The 24,605-nt window shown below is 48.5% G+C and overlaps 3 protein-coding genes across 3 annotated transcripts; 2 read left to right on the forward strand and 1 right to left on the reverse strand.

The window, feature by feature from the left end:
- Window positions 1–11,020: 11,020 nt before the first annotated feature.
- Window positions 11,021–14,437, forward strand: Z518_08944 (uncharacterized protein; the record flags this gene model as incomplete). Its single annotated transcript, XM_013412901.1, has 3 exons — window positions 11,021–12,052; window positions 12,133–12,211; window positions 13,593–14,437. The coding sequence occupies 3 exons, from the start codon at window positions 11,021–11,023 to the stop codon at window positions 14,435–14,437; spliced, it is 1,956 nt and encodes a 651-aa protein (XP_013268355.1).
- A 2,611-nt stretch (window positions 14,438–17,048) lies between these two features.
- Window positions 17,049–17,399, forward strand: Z518_08945 (uncharacterized protein; the record flags this gene model as incomplete). Its single annotated transcript, XM_013412902.1, has 1 exon — window positions 17,049–17,399. One exon carries the CDS (start codon window positions 17,049–17,051, stop codon window positions 17,397–17,399), a length of 351 nt encoding a protein of 116 aa, XP_013268356.1.
- A 5,828-nt stretch (window positions 17,400–23,227) lies between these two features.
- Z518_08946 (transcription factor steA) lies at window positions 23,228–24,290 on the reverse strand (the record flags this gene model as incomplete). Its single annotated transcript, XM_013412903.1, has 2 exons — window positions 23,228–23,333; window positions 23,383–24,290. The coding sequence occupies 2 exons, from the start codon at window positions 24,288–24,290 to the stop codon at window positions 23,228–23,230; spliced, it is 1,014 nt and encodes a 337-aa protein (XP_013268357.1).
- Window positions 24,291–24,605: the final 315 nt, after the last annotated feature.

The raw sequence follows: 24,605 nt of genomic DNA on the forward strand, positions 1-24,605 counted from the left end.
CCGTGCAGTACTCATTCTAGATGACGCAATCCGCATCGTCAACTAGCGCTGATGCTTGATTGTACTTCTGCCATACTCAGAGGATGTTGATGCGATGGGTGGGGTTGGGAAGGGAAGAGAGAGGCTGGACTTTGGGATGAGCGGGCGGACGGCTTCTATGATTTGGAAACCGGTAAGACTGCAACCGGCATGCTCGTTTGACACTCCTCTTTTCCTTCTGTCGAGGACGATGCTTCCTAGGACGGACAGAACATCACAGTCATCGTGCATTCCCATATCATCTGAGGCTGGCTCATATCGGTGGCGGCAGTGGTGATGATTTGAATCTCAACCTCAGGCTGACCTGGTCGAGATCCTCTCCTGAGACTTGCCACATCGCACCAACGGTAACGCCTAGGGGCGAGTCTCCCCTCGAGACAGGAGGTTCATCATGATTAAACACCTAGCAGAGAATGGCGACCTAGAGTCCGGCTGGCTAGTCAAGTCAGAAGGTTACTTCAAACGTTGAATAACATGTTGAGAAAAAAGGTTGTTCGGGAAGTCTCGAGAATGAAGAAGACAGGTTGCGTTCTTCCACACTAGGTAGTACCATAGTTTGCTTTGTCTCGGCGTGATATCTCCGTGATGCGTCATTGGGGTGGTGTCTTTTGTTTATCCGCTGTTTGCTGATCACAGAAACGAAAATCGAACCTGTAAAAATGCCGTCCGTGCTTAGAGCATAGTTAGTACGGGCTCATAAGTGGATCTAGACTGGAAATGCGGCGTAGTTGTAGGGAGCGCTTTCCGCTCTGTTTATGTGGAGATAGTGTAGCGGGGCGCTACGTGCATGGATTATGTAAGGGGTAAGCAAACATGGGTGGGTATAAAGATGGCGAGAGCATTGAACTTTTCTTGTAATTAGAGCCTTGTGGGTGGTTGCTCAACAGCTTTGACGACGACATCCTCCCTGCATGACAGACACTCAAGTGCTAAACCGTTCATCACCTTTACATTTGGAGTTGTTCCCTAGTTCGACACTTCATGTGCGTAAGACCAGCGTGGTTTTCGATAATCTTATCGATAACACTGTAAATCGATCAATGACGTAGATCGCAAGGGAGGAGACACCGAAGCGAATGACAGTCAATTTCTCACCAAAATCCACGAAATTCGCAACCCCGTATCTCAGCCATATCTGTGTAAGAATGTCCAGAACGTTATGTCCAGATCCCAAGTATAACTCATCCCCTCCATATTAATTTCCAGGTGGATCGCTGATCTATTACAGAGATACCAAGTTTCAGCCCCCAAAATCCAGACAAAACCATAGATCCCCATGGATCCTCAGAAGCACGAATCCGCATTGTACCAAAATTCCAGGATCCAATGAAATCAATGAGAAATATCACAGCTTGAAACCTTCTCTTATTCCATTGTACAAGATATGGATTCTGAAGTAAATTCATGCCTTCTCTCACCTTCAACTACCTTAGACTCGATTGGAACAAGGTCGAAAAGGGTGAGTCAGCTCATACGACATGGGCCCGCGCGATGGGGAGTCTAAGGCAAAGGCTCACATAATGTATTGCATAGCTGTGGGTTACTACAAATATGCAGGTCTTTTTGGGAACCTGCCATACGAAATCATGAGAAATGGCGCAGCTAGGGGCTGAAACCATCGAGAAGGTCGAGTGTTTAAAGCACTGGAAACGGAGTGGTATTACAGATGAGCACCTCGAGATAGTTAACTAAATCTCTTACTGACCTGTAAGGGCTGGGAGTTGTTGTCAAACGGATCCTACAGTAATTGAGTGCTCTGGGTAATCCGCAACCCCCCGAGGTTGTCCGTAGACTGGATCCGATGGGGGGTCGTTGTTAAACGGGTCTAGTTAATCCCCTCCCCCTTCGCCGGGAGGTGGTTCGTTGACTGGATCTGATGGGCGTTGTGATTTCCCCCCCCAAATGGGTGCATGGACTGGATCCGATGGGCCGGGGGTATGACACGTGACTCATTCTGTGACAAGCTTTATCGTTCGATAATCGATCGTCGATAACCAATTATCGACCGAGTCGTTATCGGCCTATCGAAAACTAAGACAGAAACTTCCACAGGAGCGCCAAGGAAACAGACAAGATTCACATGTGAGCAATGTCGAATGGCTGACTCCTTCGTGCATCCCAGTTCGGAGGGCCTGAAGAGAGCGGGCGATTGATTATAGGGACCAAGTAACGAAGCGGTTATCCGAATTTCGAGAGCGTACGAAGGTCTCATCGATACCGGCCGGAGCTCAATTCCGGATTGTTACCTGTGCTGGAGGCAAGTTGTGTTTCGAGGACAGGAGCAGCGTCATTTATCTACCAATTGACCTTATCGCATAAAATCTTCTGTCAGGCCAGATCTAATTCCCAAACGCATACTTTTGCACTTACTGGAACGTATTCCGAACAACCTCTGATTCAAACATGGTAAGACCAAGACGTTGAGTATTTTCTAGTGTCGTCACAACATTGAAGACACCCTTCGAGACACCTGCACGCCCACTCACCACGACGAGGGCGTTTGAGGAAAAGGGTTGTCGGCCCATTCAACCTGGATACGGTGAAACGTCCTGCCGCTATCACTCCGGCAACTTCACGTGCACCCATTGCCATAGAGAATTCCCCTGGAACGATGATACCATATATACGGACAAGTTCCTGAGACTTGGCCACCTCCGTCATGCTGAACAACACCTTCATAGGTTTGGGCTGCATTTTCTACAGAAACATTGGGAAAATATGCCAAAAATGGTGCCCCAGCTCAGCAGCAAGAAATTTGGCAAAGTCTTCTCTGTTCTCGAACATTATGTCGCAAAGTCCGTCGCAGAATTTGCGCTCGGTGTCGGCCAGACAATGACATCCCATCCCGGGAATGCTTTGGATGGAGCTTGGACAGCATCATTGAAGTCGTCTATGGTCGGTTCGGGGCATATTCTCTACGACTTTGATGACGTCCATCGACCATTGATATAGACCCGGCTCTAGGATTGCGGGCTGATACCTAGAAGCTATGGCCAACAGGACAGAACTGGACTTGTAGTCGCACACCCTCCATGAGCATACAACCCAACTCATAGCAGAAGCGATAACATTACCGTCTCCGGATAGAGGACCGCGTCAGAAGCTACTCGGCCAGCTCTCCAAGGCCTTCGTCAATAGCGTGGAGACATTCGACGGAGGAGCAAGGAGCAACCGATCGCGAACTAGATCCATCATCTCACGAAGTTCAATCCATTGCCGAAGATATCACTCTCATCCAAAATGCTGTCAACAACACAGTTCAGCCTTTTTGTTGGGCCATTACCTGGCCCGCCGAGAGGGTTAACGCTGGCGGGCCCCCTCTCAAGCTCCCACCATACTCACGTCGCTTGCCAGCACCACGATCAGCAAGGAACTCGAAATTATCGCCAAGCTCAATAGCCCGGAATCTGTCAACCTCGTATGTCAGAAGGCCCCTGAAGAGCTATGGGAGGTAATCAACAACGCCCTACGATGGCTCTCGTCCAGCTCAGAGAAGCTGCCCTCGGTTGTAGCGACCAAGCAGCTCAACCCGGACATGGCCATAGACGCAGCGAGCGCAAGGCACACTGAAAGGGGTGTCATCTATGGGCTTAGGTCCTCAAACTGGAATTGCCAGAGCTGGATGCCACAAGTTTGCTGAATCTGGAAGAGGTTCAGCTTTTAGCTACAGGGACTGCGCCTCAGTACTACAACCGGATGATGCATATCATGACCACCCATGCGAAGGGAGTTATCAGCCGCTGATTGATCACCTGGACGATGTGGAGTTTCAGGAAGAACAAATTGTGGAAGCATTGGTAATGCTCGATAAGCTCCACTGAGCTCTTGTAATTTTGTTCTTCAAAGATAGTTTCAAAGCGGGGCAGGGACCGAGGAAAAGACGTGCTTCGGCATTGAGTTCCTTCACTTGAGCAGGAGGAACACCAACCGTCCATGTCGAGATGGATTCGACGCTAACAAGAATACACAAAATGGGGAACGCCGCGAGCTACATCAGAGGCCCCTATGAGAGCCCCTATATACGTTTTGAAAGGGGGTGCCGAATTGTATCGATGAGAGAGCAGTTATTAATGGAGCCTCGCCTCGAGCGATGGGCATTATAGTTCTAGACCAGGCAAACGTTATCAAAATTTCGATGGACCGAACCGGCCCCACCCCGGGCACACCTTACAGTGGTTGCCGCCGCTTTTGGACTCTTTCTTCCCTTGATGCCAAGACCGCTCACATGCCCCTTGCCTGTGATTTTTACGGAGGACTTGTCCTATTTCAAAGGGGTCCAAGGGACCGTCAGATTATACAGTTTTGAAGTGTGCAAGAAGCGTACAGCGGCTCCGAAGGTCTTTACAAGCCTTGGCGTCGCCACATATCACAGACTTGTCATAGGAGGCCCAGTGAATACTGGAACGGAAGGTAGGCCGAGGAAGCACGTGACACCCAGGAAGGGCAATACTTGGACTACTGGACTGCCAGACTACGGAATGGGAGTAGTCCAACAGTCCTAGATTCCATATTCTATTACCATTTTTGGCCATGACCATCGTCTATATAGTCGTGGCCTCATCCCTTGATACTCTACGTAGTCAACTTCGTTCATTATCACCAGTGTTCGCAATAATCGAATCGGGCCTAGTCAATCGGACAATCGGTAATCCGGAATCCGAGCTGACCGGATCGCAATCCGATTGCTTAGTCGGCAATCCTGATTGGCTAGATTGAATCGAGATTGCTAATCGTGATTGCAGTTCAATCCCCGTAGACCAAATAATTCTTCATTCAAGCACCATTCAAGCACCTGTTCACTTAATATCAGTGTAAAAGCATTAAGATATTAACTGTCAATAGCTTCCGAGATCGATGAAACTGAATCCACCTTCGCAATTAGCTCTTTAGCACGTCAACTTCAAGATTGTTCCGTCAGCAGCCGATTCACCCCTGTAATATTTCACCTCCGAATCCTTCGAATCCTTTAAATAACGACGATCTCACACTTCATCAAGACGGGAAGATTTATCTACGTGGTGATCGAATGCCAATTTCAAGAGGAAAGAAGAAAGGGTGGTTTTGGAGGTGCGGCGAAGAAATCTACTGCGAAGATAATCAACAGTGGTTCTGGATGTGCTCAACTTGCTGGGATAAGAGGCAGTTCAAGGTGTACAAGTCAACTTCTACATTCCATCTAAAGGGCCCACCTTGAAGAAGATCATTCTATTACAGAAACGAGCTCTCAAACCCACGAACTCCTGGCTCTCTCCACATTTACCGACACTGTTGACGAAGCACTGTCAGAATCTCCAGAAGATGACACACAATTTAAGTGGATTACACGCTTCACTTTCAAGAATCTGAAACAGCGACTTATCCAGTGGATAGTTGTGATGCATATCACATTTTCACAAGTTGAGAATGACTGGTTTCGAGCCTTCCTCGCTGTTCTCAACGCGAAGCTCGCGGATTTAATCCCTAAAAGTGGTAATACTATAAGGGCATGGATCTTGGAGGATTTTCGGCAGCGACGATCTGATACTGCAAATCAGCTTCGACAGAGCAAGAGTCTTATTCACATTACTTTTGATCTCTGGACCTCACCTAATCATCTTGCGATTGTTGGAGTCTTTGGCCACTATGTGAGCTCTGAATATAAAGTGGAGACTACATTACTTGGATTACGTCGTCTTAAAGGCCCTCATTCTGGAGAGAATATTGCAGAAGCTATTAACGCTATTATTGAGACCTATGAAATCACAGACAGAATTGGTTACTTTGTTCTCGACAACATTGGATCGAATGATACTTGTGTCAGTACTATGATCAAACGACTCAATATTAACGACACCAAAGAACACCGTCGCCTTCGCTGTCTCGGCCATATATTAAATCTCTCGGCGAAAGCGGTTCTTTTTGGTCATGATCCCGATGCCTTTGAGAAAGATGTCACAACTGCGACTTTACTTGGAGATGAGCAGAAAGCACTGCAAATCTGGAGAAGTAAAGGACCATTGGGAAAGCTTCATAATGCTATTATCTATATCCGCGTTACACCACAGCGAAGAGAGGAGTTTCTGGCAAAGGCGCGTGAAAAGTTAAGAGAGCTAGAGCCGATAACAGAAGATATAGATGAGGATCCTGAGACAAAAGACCCGCTTATCCCGGTACAGGATAATGATACACGCTGGAATTCCTGGTTTTCAATGATTGGACGAGCTCTTAAGCTTAGAGACGCAATCAACCTATTCATTAAGCGTCATGTTGAGAAAAAGGATGAAAGCTCTCTTTCTAAACATGATGAACTCTCCAACAGTGATTGGGATATTGTCATTCGAATAAAAGAAATCCTTGAACCTTTTTACATGCTCACAAAGCGCACTGAGGGACGGGCTACAAGAGGATCCTATGGAGCTTTATGGGAGGTTCTACCAACTATAGAATTTCTCTTGGGAACGTTGGAGAGGAAGGCTATGGAGTATGGCGCAAATCTTGAAAACTGGAAGAAGATGACAAATAAGAATGCTCCACACATTCTTAAGCAGATGGATATTACACTTCCTGAACACAAACACATACTTCAATGTGTGAAGAATGGGTGGAGCAAGCTGGAGAGCTATTATAAGAAATTGGACGAAAGCCCTGTCTATGCTGCTTCAATACTTCTTCACCCAGCACATAAATCGCAATTTCTTAAGCGTCATTGGAAGGAGAAGCCGGATTGGATTGCAAAAGCTGAAGAAGAAGTTAAAACACTTTGGCTAACAGTTTACAAGGACATTGCTAAACCTTCCACGAACCCTCTTATCCTTCCTTCAACAAAACAACGCGACCCTAGCGATTTTGATCAATATCTACTCCCTCCTGATTATAACGATGACGAGCAAGGCGAAGAGGAGGATGAATTTGAGCAATACATGAGGATCAAATCCGTCATCGTGAAGGCAGGGGACTTATTTGATATTTGTGGGTGGTGGAAGGCTCATGAAAGCCAATGGCCTTCGCTAACACGTATGGCATTTGATATGATGGCTATACCAGCCATGAGCTCTGAATGCGAGCGCCTTTTTAGCTCTACGAAGCTTCTACTCTCAGATCGTCGTGCCAGGATGAAGGAGGATATCATTGAGGCTTCAGAGTGTCTTCGATATTGGTATGCTACGAATCGAGCACTGGATTAGGGAGAACGGGGACCCCTGTAACGCGGAGCATTAGGACCACTCGGCAACATCAATCTCCAACTTCCAAAATCGACCTCGTAACAGTATTATACTCGACAACTCACCTAGAGGTTGTCATTTAGGAAGTCCTCTACTAATTTTCTACGTTCGTGGTACGTTGCGTAGATTTACGGGCTAGATTAAATAATACGAGTTTATCGAGGAGATTGACTACTGTCGAGTAGAATACTCCCCCCCGGCCACATAATTTATAGATTAAATCCGATGGCGGTGGCATATCATAAGATCCGATCCATAGATCATGTCGATATCGAGGGTCGTTCGTTAACACTCCGTTACGAGCCATCTCGAGTGTGATTAGTAAGGGCTTGAATGGTCCACAGACTGGATCCGATGGCGGTGATCTTTCATCGGATCCAATCTATAGATCATCTCGATATCGAGGCTCATCCGTTAACGCCCCGTTACGAGCCATCTCGAGTGTGATCAGTAAGAGCTCGTCTTAGGTGGTCCACAGATTGGATCCGATGAAATACCACGACCCATCGGATCCAATCCATGGACCACGTCGACATCGAGGCTCGTCCGTTAACGCTCGGTTACGAACCATCTCGAGTGTGACTAGTAGAGCTTGTCTGAGATGGTCCACAGACTGGATCCGATGCGTGGATTATCTCGATATCGAGGATATCGATATCTATCGAGTAGGGTGCCCCCCCGGGCACATAGGCCCCCAGGGCACGTGATCCCGGAAAATGGTTAATCCGTTGAAGGTCGGGCGGTCTATAGACTGGATCCGATGGGCGACGAGAGGAGGATTTCATCGGATCCAATCCATGGATCACATCGAGTTGGGAGGGCGGCCCCCGGGCACGTGATCCCGGAAAAAGGTTAATCCGTTGGGTGTCGAGTGGTTCATAGACTGGATCCGATGGGCGACGAGGGGAGGGCCATCCCGGGGTTATCACGTGATCTCGGAAAATGGTTACGTAATAACGCCAAGCCATGTGCTTACGTGATTGGTCGGCTCGCCGCTCTTGGCGTTACCGCACAACGCCAAGCCCTAACCAGGCGATTCCAAAATTAAAAAATAAAAAAAAAAAAAACAAGTTTATATTTTATAATGCCAAAAATTGCTTCAAAATTGACACCAAATCGTGGTTGACCTATCAAGGACGTAACCGAGTGGTAAAACACTCGGCTTGCAGTCGAACCGATAGAATTGAGGGGCCTTACTAGTGTTCGATCATAGGTGAGGTAAGAGGGTTGTCCGGCCTAGCTTTCTAGGTGCCCTAGATGGGTAAACGTAATGCTCCAGCCAGTGATTGTTGATGATGTCGTCTTGTTTATACGTTGGGAGGTCACTGATTCAAACTCTTCCGTAGTTGAACTTGTCTGGCTGAAGCTTTCACTGGCTGCGGCGCCCCATCTATAAGTTCATCAGAGATGGACTATAGGAGGGGGCTGTTTATTTTCTTAATTATTTTTTGTTTACGTATACATAAACCGTCTATCTTATAGAAGATTTGCTTAATCTCAATGCGAATACTACGATAGCGTTTAGATATAGTGAAGTTGCCGGGTAGTCTTAATGCTCCGCGTTACCCCTGTTAGGTTTGGCAATCGGAGATTGCAATCGCCAATCCCGATGGAATCGGGCCAATCGATTGCAATCCGATTACGTTGGCATCGGAATCCCGATGGATCGGCGATTGGATTCGATTATTGCGAACATTGATTATCACTACCCTACCATTAGGTACATGATACGCTCTGCTCCCAGCCTTGTACTCCTAGTCCCCGACCTCAACCCACGTGACGTCCACCCGTTGTGGTGTGATAATTGGGGCTTCAATTATCAAACGATATAAGTGGCTACGGTGGCTTGGCTCGATGAATTCGAGTCATGCCAGCACTTTTTGGCACGTGATACTGCATCTGTAGCCCAGGAAATCACAGTGGCACACGTAACAATGGGCTCTTCGGGCCATGCCTGTGTCCCGCTCTGGAACACCAACTGCATTACCAATAAGGGATAAGATGGAGGACGAGCCGCTCTCGACGCCTCACTTGGAAACGACAGCAGGCAGAAATCGGGTTCGCAGACCCGGGGTAGCCTCGAAAAGTGCTGAGGACCAACGAGACATTGACACTCGCTAGTCAAACAAAGTACGCCTGATCCTAGTCGAGCGCCCCACACCGTGTTCATTCACCCCGTCCAATCGCGACTCCGCACTCGCCACGCCACAAAACAAAGGGAATCCAGGGTCCAACCCCCCGGGTGTCTCATTTCTGCGCCGCGGCTCTCCACTGATTTGTCGCCCTCTTGCCCGATCCCTACATTAACGCCCATATCTATCCTTTCGAGTTACTTCCTCGGATGATCAAAAGACACCCCTCCCTCCGCGTTGGCGCACAAGGTTGAGACGTCCCAACGACGGCGGAATAGGTCGAAGTCACAACCTGAGGGGTGACACCCGGTAAGGCATCGAATTGTATCTCCGGACCGAAATAATAGGAGAGCGAGAGCCGAGCTTGTCACGTGGAACGCTAGGCCTAGTTGGGACTAGCCCGCTAGAGCTCTCGTTTACTTCTTCCATTCCTGCAACCTCACACAACTCTTAGAAGAACAAGACACAGATAGACCATAACAACGACTACTTCAGTCAACCTTTGCCATTGCGGTATTCCATTGCTTCCCCCTCTCGTCCCAGATATGACAGAGCTCTTCCCTGGGACTTCTTCTCCATTCATACCTTCGAAATCCCAGCTCTCTACGCTTGGGCCTTTGTTGCTATACTACATGGAAATCCAAAAACAGTTAGGTCGACACGGTGATGTAGCTGAACAAGAGTCCATGCATCGACAACAAATCCCCATTCACGCTAGGCAGGAAAGGCATGCCATGCCAAAGATTGGTGCTATTGTCAGTGGCATACAGATAATGACGGACTAGTGGCAGAGATCTGGATGTTGAAGCCGGTACAGGCACGCGGGGGCTCGTACGGCAGGACTGTGCACGATGGACAAAATGTAAGCAGGAGACCCCGGTTGCCTGGTCGAAATCGTCTCAGCCTGCGTTCTGCTGCGATTTGCTATGCGGTAGTTCCATCACCCTGCTCGGTCGGGATGCCATGCATTCCCGTTCAGCGTTGGTGGCTTGCCGTAAACTGGAACATGTAGCCCTATATACAGCAGGTCCAAACGCCGCCGAGTTTCCTGTGACGATAGTGGGGATTATTGCACAACGAGTCACGCTGATCGGATTGTTTCAGAAGAACTTGTGGTATGCCGGCTCGGCCTACAACGGCGAATTCCACAACGATTTAAGGTAGTACGATTCGAGTCAGAAGGATTTTCGGTGGGTCGGCTCGTCCTATAACGACGGATTCCACAGCGATTTATAACTCGGTCCCATAACACTTCATAGGGCTTGAGAAAAGCGAACGTTAAATCTTAGTTCTTTCACCTCCACATTTAGACTTATTCCTGCAAGATGTGAGGACATTCAAAAAACATAATCCTATATTTCAGTTCTTGCGCTGCCTCAAATCTTTTGTAAATATACGGAATGATAGGCTGATGGAGGAAGTCGGCAGACTCTCCGACGGAGTAGAGCTAGTTCCCAATAGGCCTAGCGGCCTTCACGGGCGTGACAACAACAATCACTACCACCACCACCACCACCACCACCACCATCATCATCATCATCATTATTTTCATTCTTGTTGTTATTATCATCACCCACTACCGGATTTCTTAGGGCCCATTATTGCTCTCTTCAGTTTGGATGTCTCGAGCTCGGTTCATGGAACGAGATGGACAACCCCCTAACCTCGGCAGAGTTGGAAGTCGCTTGGCGTCCCATCCTATCGGTGCGAGACTTGACCCTCAGCGATCAAGACTTGGACAGAAATTGCCCCCTCACTCTACACCGTCGTCGCAAGAAAGCAAAGTATGGCCTCGGAAGACTTGATGTTCTTCCCTTCGAGATTCTCAACATGATTCTACTTCACCTGGATATACAGTCCTGCATGTCACTGCAACGGACTAACCGTCGAGGATATGACACAGTACATGAAATGCCGCAGCTCAAGGCTATCATCCAACACTGCCCAGATGTTCTACGTGGGATTCTCAGTACTGAGATGGCTCCCTTTATTGAATGCCAACAGCTATTCAACAAACTCACCTCCCCTACCTGTGAGACTTGCAACGACTTCGCCGGGTACCTATACCTTCTTACGTGTACTCGTGTCTGCTTCCGCTGTTTTACCCGGCTTCCCAACTATCTACCTATTTTGAAATCTGAGGCTTGTTGTCAATTTGGTTTCTCTACGACTGACATAAAGCGGCTACCATATTTGAAGAGCGTCCCTGGTCACTACACCATCAACAGAACGAGCTGCCGTAAACGGCTTATTCTCATTAATACAGACACTGCTCAGCAGACCAGCACTGTCATTCAGGGCCGCGCCTCTACCATAAGGCCATATGGCACATTACTCGCTGAACAGGGAGTGACAGCATATACTCAAAGGAGAGCCCAAAGAGCGGAAGAAGCGAGGTCGCGGCGCCCGGAAGCACCTCATATCAAGGCACCTCATGATACCCTAGAGTATAATCCCAGGAGGTTTATGGCGATTGTTGAAATACCTTACCTCGACCTTCGGAACGGAAGAGCAGATTGGGGGATTTGCTGCTACGCTTGTCGAAATGAGTTCGGGAACCTCAGACACTCGAGACGTCAATTCTTGATCGCTGGCTTCAGACAACACATGCGGCAATGTGGCGAAGTTATCGACAACGAACACGTGGGCGCAACAGGCGAGGCCAACGACGACCAACAAGTGAGTGTAGCGAGCGAAGAAGACCACTGAGAAACTCGAAATTCCAAAAGGAAATTCTAATCTCACGGTGATCGAGATAGAAATACGCTTCTTTGCTTCATTGCGTAAGATTTTACCAAATGCTGAATATTATTGCACAGTTGTTCGGTAGCAGAGGGGGTGAGAGAGTGGTAGACGATGACTCAAGGTAGATCTTGGGTGTAGCTTCAAGCGAATGACAGATACATGAAATGATTCTTTCGACCTTTCCGCACAGAACCTGGTTCTCCATCCTCATGCTTTCTTCGTCAACCAGGGAAAAAAGCTCATATCAGCTAGAGTTCCAACCTCAGAAAGACTTTCGAACTTTTCTTTCTGGATGCAGTGCTTAACGCCTTCCATGGTTTCCCCCTCCCACGCGACCATCGCGGTTGTTATCAGTGCGGCGCATCTCGTCTTTTCCGGGTGTGACCATGTGCCTGCTACACATGTGCCTAGACGCTCTGACCGCCCCCTGCATGACTGGACGACATTTGACGTTAGTGCCGCGGCGTTCTCGACACTGGTGGAACTCCTCTGGCTTGAGGCAGCCGCAAGTGTAACGTCTATAGTCTTGCGTGCACATAATGTTGAATTCGTGCGGTCGATGCCTAGTTCAAGTGTCAGTCAACGTCAACGGCTCTGAATGTTTGAAAGAGCAAAATCTGAGCCCAATTAAGATTGGTCTTTTAAAGGATGCCGTACCTTGATCGTGCAAATGACTTCGTGGTGAAGGAGTGTCTCTCGCAGCTGATATCTAAGCTTTGGATACTAATCGATGATGTTGATAGAAGTGAGCAGAGACTTGACCTTGATAAGTGTTCTTATATAGCAAAATTATCCTGTCATCCTGAGACCGACAATGAGACCGACTATCGTAAAAGGTGTTGGCCCGAACAAGATGGGAGCTGAAACTACAGCGCTTTCTGATGCTCCTAGCATTTCATTACAGTTCGGAAATAGTAACAAAGTGGCGGCAGGCGCTGGGTTTCTGAGGGATTCAAGCATTCGCCTATGGCAGGCCATTCCCTAAGCTAAGGTCGGGGGGTTAAAAGATTCAGAGCAGCGCCCTACTATGTGTATGTAGAGGTAATGCCGTTGGCGGCTCGGAGCCGCCTCGACCATTGTTTTTCGAACATGTCACATGTTCAGCATATTGTACAAGAAATCATTGGCCAGCAATAGTTGCCACGTCCGTCACATGCCAACGTTCCTATCGAGCTAAGCCAAGACCCCTTCAAACTGCGCAACCACGAAACTGCGCAGCCTCCTATCTCACTACCTCTACAACTTCGATGCCTCCGATGGCACGGTAACGTCGTCGGTGACGTGGAATTGGTGTATGAACGACCCAATATCCCTCTGGAAAAGCTCATCAGCTAGTTCTTGAGCCATTTTGGCTCTATCCTTCTTGTTGTATTCGGCTCGACGTTCCTCAATCTCTTTCTGTCCCACGAAAGAAGTCCTCACCCCGGTAAAGGCGGATTCTAACCATTCTTTTATCTTGACACCACTGGAGCAGATTTGTCCCCAATGGCCATCTACGACCGAATTCAAATCCTCAACCTCGAGGTGGACTCCGAGAATGTGAGCTATTACCGTATCTTGGTCGATGGCAAATCATTTAAATATATCACAATTGATGCTGGCGTCTACAATCCGAAAGATATGACATGGGATAGTATGATCATCCCACAGCTGCCACTAATGCCCGAAGGCGACTGGAACGAGGGGCATGTCGCAAGCCACCCCGAGCAAGGAACCCCTTATTTCTCTCGATATGCAAAGGTCGAGCTTCCGACGATCGTCAGTATATGGCATCCGGTGCAGATAGATTGGCTCGAACTGGAGCGAGCGCAACGACTTCGAAGCAATGTTTGTACTGCGACCCTAAAGGGGAATATTGGGGAAATGAGGGCAGGACATGAAGTTGTCATCAAATTTGCAAGGTTTCCATGGGAAGTCCAGTACTTCGAGGATGAAACAAGGTTTTATGAACGTCTTGATGGGCAAGGGATCGCACCACAATTCCTGGGCCATTTAACAGAAGAAGGAAGAGTCGTTGGGCTAGTGATCGAGTACATCAAAAACGCGCGACACGCCGGTCCAGAAGATGTGGGTGAATGTGAAGATGCTATGAGGAACTTGCATCTGCTAGGCATGTTACATGGTGATGTGAACAGACACAATTTTCTTGTACGCGAAGCTGATAGACGGAAAACCGTTACAATTGTTGATTTTGAAAATGCGTCGGAGTGTACCGAGGCCGGGGTGTTTGAACAAGAAATCGACCGTCTTCGGGATGAGCTCCACTTAACTGACGGAAAGGGCGGCTATCATGTTGAAATTGTCGATGAGGACGACTAGTTTTGACACGAGAAGCAATGCAGAGTACACACGCCCACGGATATATTAGCGCTACCAGAGAATGCTACACGCAATATTGTCAACTGGCATAAAGAGACAGAAGAAGGTGGCATCTGGCTTGACATGGGAAACGAAAATGAGACGCGCAGGATTCATATGCATCCCTGGATACATCGAGAATCATCAGAACACGACTCGGACACTTCTGATGCTTCTGATCCTGGTCCTCGTGAAGTATTTGACAAAGCCAATGTTCAGAGATGGCTACGGAATATCTTCGCAGATCCTTGCGAAGACAATGATATGCCATCTATGCTAAACGTGACATCGACCTGAGACAGTCTTCGATTGGTATAACATGTCAAGAATATTGAACGAACGGGATGTTTGTCCCTGTCTGCATTGACCATACACAATAGCATAGTGAAATAAGCTCATAATTCTCGTACACAAAGAACAGAGACCCTTTTCCAGTCATCATTTCTCTTCTTGATCTGCTGCTTCACAGCAGCTATCCTCCTCTGCAGCTCCTTTTGGCCGTAACTCTTCCCGAACAGTTGCTCGCATCGTTGCCGCAGTTCTCCGCCAACAAGGCTATCCATGGTAATCAACGATGATTTCCACGTGACACAACAGCCACCCAGTTTTGACTTTCCCAGAAGGCGCAATTCCAAGTTTTTACAACTGCCGAATCGCTGCCCTCATCTGTAAGCAACTAGCTTCTCTGGTGTTTCCGGAGACCCCTTGCGGCGTAGATGGGGAAGGTCATCGCGTCGACAAAGTGGAGCAGGTCATGTCACCATAATGTGATAAGGGACAACGGCTTCGGGTATCCTGAGGGTAGTTATGATCACGGCGACGGCGGTCTCAGAGTGAGGAGATGGCATGGGCCCCTGGCTCGTTCTCCTAGGTCCTGAGGGTTCAAGGACGATGAGAACATCCGAAGCACCCAAGACAGCTGCGTCCAGTGGTTTTTCGACGATCTTGCAGTCTTCTTCGAAAATGACGGCCAACCTCACAAGCACACGCCCGCCCCCCCGTTGGGATCATCGTCTGCGAAGGAGACTCGACGTCCGCGTTCGTCCGAGAGAAATCCTGTCTGGCGAAGCCGATTTCCCATTCCCCCCCCCCCTGCGTCCTGCCGTCATCGGGCCCCGATTTTGGGAATCACCGTACCGTATCCAGCTTAAATGAGACAGTAACTGAGAATCCACTTGTAACATGTCGAAGTGTCCCTGTCGCCGGATGAAAACCCCTTTCCCCGAGCGCTAAGGGCCAAAATGGAGGGCTCAGCCCAGCTCGACGTTGCAAATTCGAGGCGGAGCGCAGGCAGCAATGTAGGCAAGCTGCCAATCAACTCGTGAGGCATTTTTACGATTGGACGTGCCCAAGCGCGGTATTGAGCTTGCTGTGCTAACCCGCAGCAAAACATCAGCCGTGCCTTCGCCGTCTTCCACTTCATTCTCCACCAGGTTCAAGATGCAAAATCTCCGCACGGACGGTGCAGCAAGAGAACCGAGTGTCAACCACGGCGACCGAGGCTGTTTTGGTGACCGTCTCCCCAACTCCAGAACAACTCTAGAACAAATACCAGAGAAGCACATCGAGCGATCATCTTGCCGAGGCGGTACAAGGAGACGTACCGTCACCGATCCCCTTAGGACCCTGGGGAAAGTGCAGATGATCGACCGAATCAGCTAAGCCTGCAGGTTGTGCGACCGGTGGAGCCAAATGTGTCACGTAGGAGTTAAAGACTTGGAGGGGGCCGAAACGGGCTGCGTCCAGGGGCGCAAAAACCGTGAGGATCGAGGATTGGGAGGGTGATCGGGGTGCATTGGGAGAGGCGAGGTGGACTTCGAAAGGGGCTGGTGGAGAGTCCACCGGGGGGGCCTGATGCAGCAGAGAAGGATGCAGGCGGTAAGCGCGTGATGCAGGACGGGTGCACCAAGGCGACGGAGGTGAGAAGGAAAACAGGTTGATGAAAAGAGAGTTGGGAAGGGAAGAGCGTTCTTATAGACGTCAAAAGCGGCGGCGCGCCCAGCTCGCGACCATACCCCAAACGGCAGGACCGCCTAAACCGGAGGCGGATTTCCCGGCAACGACTTTACAATAGAAGTATCCGGTCGACCATTGGTTTCCTTTCGCAAAATGCTATTGGGACTGGTCTGTGCTATCGAGAAGTAGAAAAATGAAAATCGCTGGGAGACCCGGTCCACCCTGACAGCCCTTGAAGACACCACGGTTTTCTGTGGTCGACGCCTTTGATTTCGAATACATTCTCTGATCTTCTCCCGCGTTTGGCTGCCTGCGCTTCCCCAGTTTCGGTAATGGGCAACACCATGTTTTGTGGATCACACTCCCACAGGCAGCGAAGTCACAGGCGACTTGCGTGGTCATGGCAATGAAAATTGAGGGAGATCGAAGGACCATAGAAGGTGGTCGACTCTCTTGAACGACAAAGACATGCACCTTCTCGTGGTGTCTTCCAAGATTCTCTTCCAGCGGGCGTGATCTGGAAAGACTCTGAGATGTCGACCCTCGACGCGTCCGCGTATGGTTTCAACACGCAGCTTTGTGCTCTCCAAACCATTCTCCACCGAATTCCCACCAGATGCCGTTCCCCAAGGCGGTACCTCGACACGCTGGCAAATCGGCCCGTGACTTCACCATGCTTCACCTTGAGTCCGATCTCCGGGACTGGTGGCTGAAGAAGGACAAGGAGTGGCTCACGGTCCTGTCCGAGGCTTTGCAGACGGTGCAAAAGCATTCTCCTATAACGTATCGCATCCGAGTCAGACTGTCTCGCGCGGTGGAGAATACCTCCATGACGGACATCTTCCTGGATATGGATGGAGGAAACTCGGCCAACAATCAGCTGTGGGCATTTGCTGACCCCCAAGCTGAACATCATTCCGACGATGATCTGTTCATGGGTGACTTTTTGACGGATTTAACAGTTTAATCATGTGGTTCTTGAAAGCTGTTTGATTTCAGAATCGCCGGTGACTGAAGTAGTATATGAAGATTCGAGACTAGTATGGTTGTTAGCAGTTAAAGACCTCATGCCTTGTTGATTGTTTGTCGATCTTGGAGAGGAAGGGAATGTTCAAACTTCGCAGGTGGTGGTTAAGTTCTCCTACAACGGGTGTCTAAACTCAGTAGGGGAACTCCCAGCCTGACAACCGTCGTAGACATTCGGAGGATCCTGTCCATTTGTTTCTGCGGACGTTCGTTGTGGTGATGACCTCGAGAGCTGAGTTCGAGAGCTGTCCAACCCTGTTGTCTTCTGCGCCAACATGTCGGTCTCTGCCTCGTCGTTGTCGTCGTTTCAAAATATGCCGCTCAACCTTCGGAACCCCCGCCGACCAACGAGCTTAGACGATTTTGGCAAGACTAAAGCGCTCGCTTAGTCTTGGTGACGCTCCGCTCGTCTCGACCTTGGCGAGCCACGGTCTTGCTTGTTTACATACACCGCCTATATTGCTGCAACTCATTGTTCCCGTTGAGTTTTGTACTCTCTGATTTATCCTTTGACTCATTGCAAGCTGCGTAGCTAGATCGCTCCTTGGAGCCTTTTTATTCTCTTCTTGTTGACTTCCTCGAGATATGAAGGTCTTGTGCGTATAGTTGCCTACCTTGTCTACTACTGCCTGCACTAGCTCTGTGTAACAAGAATAGGGTGTGGAGTGGCAAGGACTGAAGTCTTGTTCTATTCTATCTATGAGGGCAGAGGAGGTATATATAATCCAAATCCTCCTACCAAGAAGCTCTATCTAATTCTATCTGATTATCAAGCACCGGAATGCTTCCATGGCTGATTTGGAATGCATCCATAGTTAATTTGTAAGTCAAGGTTTCATATCACAGCGGGTGTTACAACAGTTGTTACACTCTGCTACTGCCTATCGTTGCCTGTTGCCTAAAATTACTCCTTTTTGTATATACCAATAGCTAGATACCTTCGTTAACAATCAACTCACTCATCACCCTCTTTATGCGCACTGATCGTCCATTACAACCTTTGAGATTCCTTTAGTCTTATTATCTTAGCTTTGCGCGCGATTCAAGCCGTCGCACTATGCCGCACTAATGTTCTCCTTTATACCTACATCCCCTGCTTCGCTACGCCTATCCACCTCTTAATCAACCGCGTTCGCCTTCTATGGAGAAGGACAACTCCCTTAAGTCCTTTGATAGCAACGAGTTCTCAGAGGTTCATTCCATTACCTCTAGCGATTCCGATACCCTGCAGCCTCCACTAAAGACACCAAAGACGTCAAGGACACCAAGGACAACAAGGACAGCAAATCAAAGAAACGACGGTCTAAAGGGCTTCTGGCATGAGGGTAATGAGTTTATAGAGGCAAAGAATCTCGCCAAACCAGTTCACGCAGCAAAGCGGAAAAAGATATCGCCCATTTGGAAGCTTGGTAGAGAGGTGAAACGTGTGAAAGACGAGAAGACCTACTGGCGCTGTAGCATCTGCAAGAAAGCAGGTGTAGCAACTATTTTATCCTGTGGACCAACGTCAGGGCCAATAAGACACCTCGAATCGCACGGATATGGCAAGCACAAGGGACGTCTTGTTTACATACAGAAGCAAAATTGTACAAAGGATACACCTACTCAAGGCTACAGGAGCCAGGCCGAGAGTTCTCGCTTGTTTCTCTTGACGTCTACCGCTGACGAGTTTCGCGCGCTGTTCCTTCAATGGATTATTTGCTGCCACATCGCCATCTCTATGGTAGAGAATCCTCTCTTCCGTAGACTTATCGAATCTATCAATCATTTGTTTATTGCACTTCTACCTTTATCAGCAAATACCGTTCGCCAATGGGTCATTGAAGAGTACAAGCGTCAGAAGACCCAAAAAATCGAGATTTTACGCAAAGCCCGCAGTCGAATAACAATCTCCTTTGACACATGGACATCACCCTTCTCAAAAAAGCACATTTATTCGGTTATTGCCCACTTTGTTAACGAGAATTACGAGAGACAACACCTTCAACTTAGCATGTCGCGTTTGTATGGTGGCCATAACGGTGAAAACCTCGCCCATCATCTCGTTCCTATTTTACGAGATTGGAATATTGCTTCACGGCTTGGGTATATTATAACCGACAACGAACCTGCAAATGGCATTGCCGTCGACTATATCCTTAAAGCCCTTGAGCCAGAGATGTACCAATCAATCGAGACAAAGAGAACTGAACTTCGAAAGCGCTGGATTCGTTGCTTTGCTCACAGTCTCAACCTTATTAGCCAAGTATTTCTATTTGGGCAGAGTCCAGAGGAGTTCACCATGAAGACAGATGGTGCTGAACTCACTGGAGATCTTGAAAGCCTGGATAGGCTATGGCGCACGCGCGGCTTTATCGGCAAACTTTCGAATATCGTCCGTTACATTCGACGAAGTCCAAAGCAGCGAGCTGAGTTTGAGAGTATTCGAATTGACGACGACAGTGGCGATGTTTACTGGATTGCGGTTGAGGAGGTTGAGGATGATGAACAGCTCGAGGTGAGGGAGTTGCGGCTTAAAGCTACATAACAGAGCTAACATACTAAGCTTGTTGCAAACAACAAAACACGGTGGAACTTGACATACGCCATACTCGTGCGCGCTTTCAAGCTGAAGGTACGCTTTCAGGCGTATTGTGAGAACTGGAAGCCACAAAACAAGGACGACGATGATGGCGAGTACAACCTCTGGGAGGACAAATTATCGCCTGAGGAGTGGGATGGTGTTGAAAAGGTCATTGCGGTGCTGTCCCCTTTGAAGAAGATTACGAAACAAGTTGAGCGTCGTGAGAAGAGTTTGCAGGATATTATTCCATACTATGATTGGATTCTTACCCACTTGTACACCGCTTGTCAAGACTTCAAACGCCAGTCTAGGGCTAACAATCAGAATGAGATATCCCAGTGGCTTTACTTATGCGCGGAGGCCGCTTGGAACAAGGCGAATGAGTTGTATGGGAAGATTGACGACCCACCTGCTTATTATACGGCGCGTGTTGTTGATCCTTGGTCCAAATTTGAGTGGTTTGAACAGCGGTGGGGTCCTGACCGTGATAAGCGCGAGTGGCTCCAAGGCATGAAAGAGGTTGTTAACGATCATTGGCGAACATATCGGAGTCGTTACCTACCGCAGGATTCATGCTCAGTATATCAACAAGCCAAGAGACCAAATCTTAGAGACAACGACAGTGACGATGACACCTGCGATTCACTAGGCACTGAGGAATATTTGAGGATCTCACACAACTCCAAACCAGCTCAGAATGTTAATGCGTTTGGAGAATACACCTCCTCCGCTCCTGAACAGCAGTTTGAACTACCTCAGTGGCGGTTAATTGAGCAAAAGAACCCTGATCTTGTTCAGTTTGCTCTTGATCACGTTGCTATTCCTATCTCAATATCTGATTGCGAGCGGTCGTTCAGCAGCGCCAAGTTTGCCCTGAATCCGTTGAGGACAAAGATGAAATCTGACCTCTTTGAAGCGCTTGAGACGCTTCGTGCTTGGTATTTAGAGGATCAATGGCGGAAGCAAAAGGCGAAAACAAGACAGGCAGAAAAAGAAGAGGAACAGATTATTGCAGAGGTCTGGGACGACTAGGTGGATGTAAATATTATTTGTTAGCAGTTGTTAATCTAGTTTATTTTATTAGCAGACCATATTGAGACTTGTTGGACAATAGCATTGAACAAATGCTAGCCAATCGTTTATGACAGACTAGGATATTTTGCAACACTCGCTCAATAGGCTGTATCACCATTGACAGGCAGCAATGGTGACGTACGCTCGCTAGATAGATATATAGATGGGCTCTATCCTACACTCATTAAGCGAGCCAGGGCACTCTTTCAATCCACGAAGTTCAACAAGACTAGTCTAGTTACGTGCACCGCAGCTTGCGCCTCGTTTAGATAGATTCAGTCAATTAATCCTCTTTCGGTCCTACAAAGTGTGATCAATCGAGCTTGTTTGGTGGTTCATAGACTGGATCCAATGGGCGACGGGGGGATTTCATCGGATCCAACGCGTGGATCATGTCAAGTATGATCAATCGAGCTGTCAAACTTGTGGTACAACTTGAGTTGAAGGAGTGCTCTATTCTCTATCAAGTTGAGGTCCTGCCTCGCATGTTTATATAGACAAGGGTTGTTGTTCTCGTTCGGTGTCTCCGTGTTCAGCTTGTAGACGAAATCCTTGTCTAGCTGAACATTCATTGCCACGCTGAAATCGTTGCCACATATAGTCTCACAGTTCAACACGAGCTTGTCAGAGTGGTCCACAGACTGGATCCGATAGTCGAAGGGGGGAATAGATCGAATCCAATCTATGGACCATATCGATATCGAATGAAAGGCTCCCCCCGGAGGGGAGCACATGGTTCCGGAGAATGGTTGATCCGTGTGAGGGTTCGAGGTCAAGGATGCAATCAGTGTATGCTAGCTAGCATCGAGTTCTAGGATGCTGTAGAAAAAATACAACTATCCAATAGTGCTGAACAGTTGCCTACACCCCTTTTCCAAGGAAAAGAGGTTCATTGCTATGCAGGAGTAAGGGGCTTACTACTATGCAGAAGATAGGGGAGAAGAATAGGGGCAACCAAACGTGTATATATTTCAGTATGTTGGTAGAACAAGTTGTACAAGAATAATAATAAGAAAAAAACAAACTCATAACTTCAGATGCTAGCTAGAATACATTGATTGTATCCTTGACCCCGAACCCTCACAGTTGGGCGGTCCATAGACTGGATCCGATGGGCGACGAGGGGGGATTTCATCGGATCCAGTCCATGGATCATGTCGATGTCGGGTAGGAACCCCCCACCCCCTTGTCACGGGACCACATGCCAAGGATTACGTAATCAGGGGTTCTTCAGTACTTCGATGCTAGCTGGAATACATTGACTGTATCCTTGACCGCGAACCCTCACACCCCCCCGGGGTACATGGTCCACAGACTGGATCCGATAGAAGCTGTCACGGAAAATATTTAATCCGATGGCGTGCGGACCGGAAAATTGTTAATCCGTTAAGGGTGGACTGGGAAATGTTTAATCCGGCGCATGAGACGAGACGAGCGCTTGGCAAGAGGCTCACTACTAACAAGACGAGACGAGCCCGAGCTCGGCTCGTTGAGAAGCCTGGTCAGTACGGCAAGTATTCTCGGTTGCTACAAGATTCTCGTCGCCATACGCTGCCTTTGTAACTGGGCGGCCACGGCATTCAAAGACTGGTCTATTGAAAACATTCTCGCGCCAGAATGATTGAAGTGTATATAGAAGTTGCGACAAATGTTGCGATCCCCCAATCTATCAGGGCAACCCCTGCCAAGACACTAGATACCCGGCGAGACACAGGCTTATATCCTGCTCATCTCACCGCATCATCACTTGATTCCTCAAGCGATCGAGTTGATATCATATAAGACTGTCAATTCCATCAATTCCCTATTGAATCACGCTTGGCCTTCTGCTCCTTGGCATTCCTTGATACCATCCGTACAGGTCACGTATCGAGTGCCGGCGTATAGAAAAAGATAAAACGGAAGAATTGAATTTTTCTTTTTTGCGCCTACGATAATGGGGACCAATACACTGTGGGAATACGAGACTAGATAAGTATATGTTGTATATCCAGACTGTACTTATGCCTGCTATACCCCTGTATTGCAGCCTGCTGTAGCCTTTCCTACACCCGGAGCATCTGAGAGGGGGCAAGCCATCAACTTTCAGGAGATCGTATCCCAATGCTGGACCGTCGACACCTCAAAATTCGTTAAACAGAAAATGCTTGCTGGGGTGGCGTGATCGGCTCATATGAAAGACCACGATTGCTGTAGTCCTCGAAATGAGAGGAGACAAAAGAAGGAGCAGGAGAATACCTCGAAATGAGATGAGACAAAAGAAGAAGCAGGAGAATACTCTATGTACGCCGGCATGGAGATGTACCGCATGTGAGCTCTATCGTAGCCTCCCATTTGAGAGAAATCCTGCTGGCCGCCCATATCGGAGGACATGGCATTGCGCATCGAACCGGGTATGGAGGTGTTGACGTACATCCCCTGATTCTGTGGTTCTGTAGTGCGTGGCATTGTCTGAGGCAGCATGTTTGGAGGAGGCATCGAGTCAGCTGCACGCATGACAGGAGATGTGGATTGCGAGTAGTTCGCATTGGCGTTAGCGTTCGCTATTGCGGATGACGAGGAGCTCGCCTGTTGAGCCTTAGTCAATTGCTCGAACAAAGACTGCGAAGAGTCAAATTTGAATGACAAAGCGGGCTCAGCAACAGCTTTAGTGGTAGCTTCCTGGCCCATCTTCTCACGCTTCAGGTCTCGCTCGAGCGCGTCGAGGAAGAGGCGGTCGTGAGGGACACTATACCAGTAGAAGACCTTCTGCTTTCCTTGTGCGCGAACGCAGTTGTTCTTGTACAGGAAGTCGAGGAAGGGGCTCTTTGGCTCTTCCAATGACGCATCTGTTCCAGATTTCAGATTTCTTAGATCTGAGAAGATGCCTTCTTCGAATTTCTTAGGCTTCTTGACGGGCCTGCCAAAGGCTTGGAAGCGGAAGGATAGACATCGCACAATGTCTACACCGGAGATGTGAAAGAGGTTGTTCCATAGCACACAGGAGACGTACTCGCCTGTAGGCAGGAGAAATCGTCTGATGAGGGATTCTGGAGGCCAGTCCACTGGGGCGGAAATGAGGAAGTGTTTAAGGTTGTCTACCTGCTGCAGGGCGACTTGCGCATCCTGCGGCAAGCTTTGTTGTGCTTCATCCGACAACATAAAAGTTTCTGGCTTTTGTGGTTGTGCCATTGGAGCGCCGCTCGAGGGGGACATCGTAGGTGGGGATTGACCTTGGGCGCGACGGTTTGGGGGGTGGGGATGTCGTTCCTATGTGTCCCTTTGATATCTCATGCAAGGTCTTCAAGGTCTGGGCGTCGATTTACATGTGACGGTAGTTGGCTTCTAGCCTGGGATGAGTGTAGGAAGGTAATGATACTGAGGTTTGGAGTTTGTCCACTCAACAATTGACGAATGTTGTCTATGATGTAAACAGGGCACTATGAGAAGCCGGCCTTGCAACGTTGCCAGACGTGAAGCTCCTATCTCGAAAGAAGTGAGCAGGTGAAACGAGGGTGGATAAGGAGAGGA

Source organism: Rhinocladiella mackenziei, assembly GCF_000835555.1.
Source record: "Rhinocladiella mackenziei CBS 650.93 unplaced genomic scaffold supercont1.7, whole genome shotgun sequence".
Taxonomy (NCBI): Eukaryota; Fungi; Ascomycota; class Eurotiomycetes; order Chaetothyriales; family Herpotrichiellaceae; genus Rhinocladiella; species Rhinocladiella mackenziei.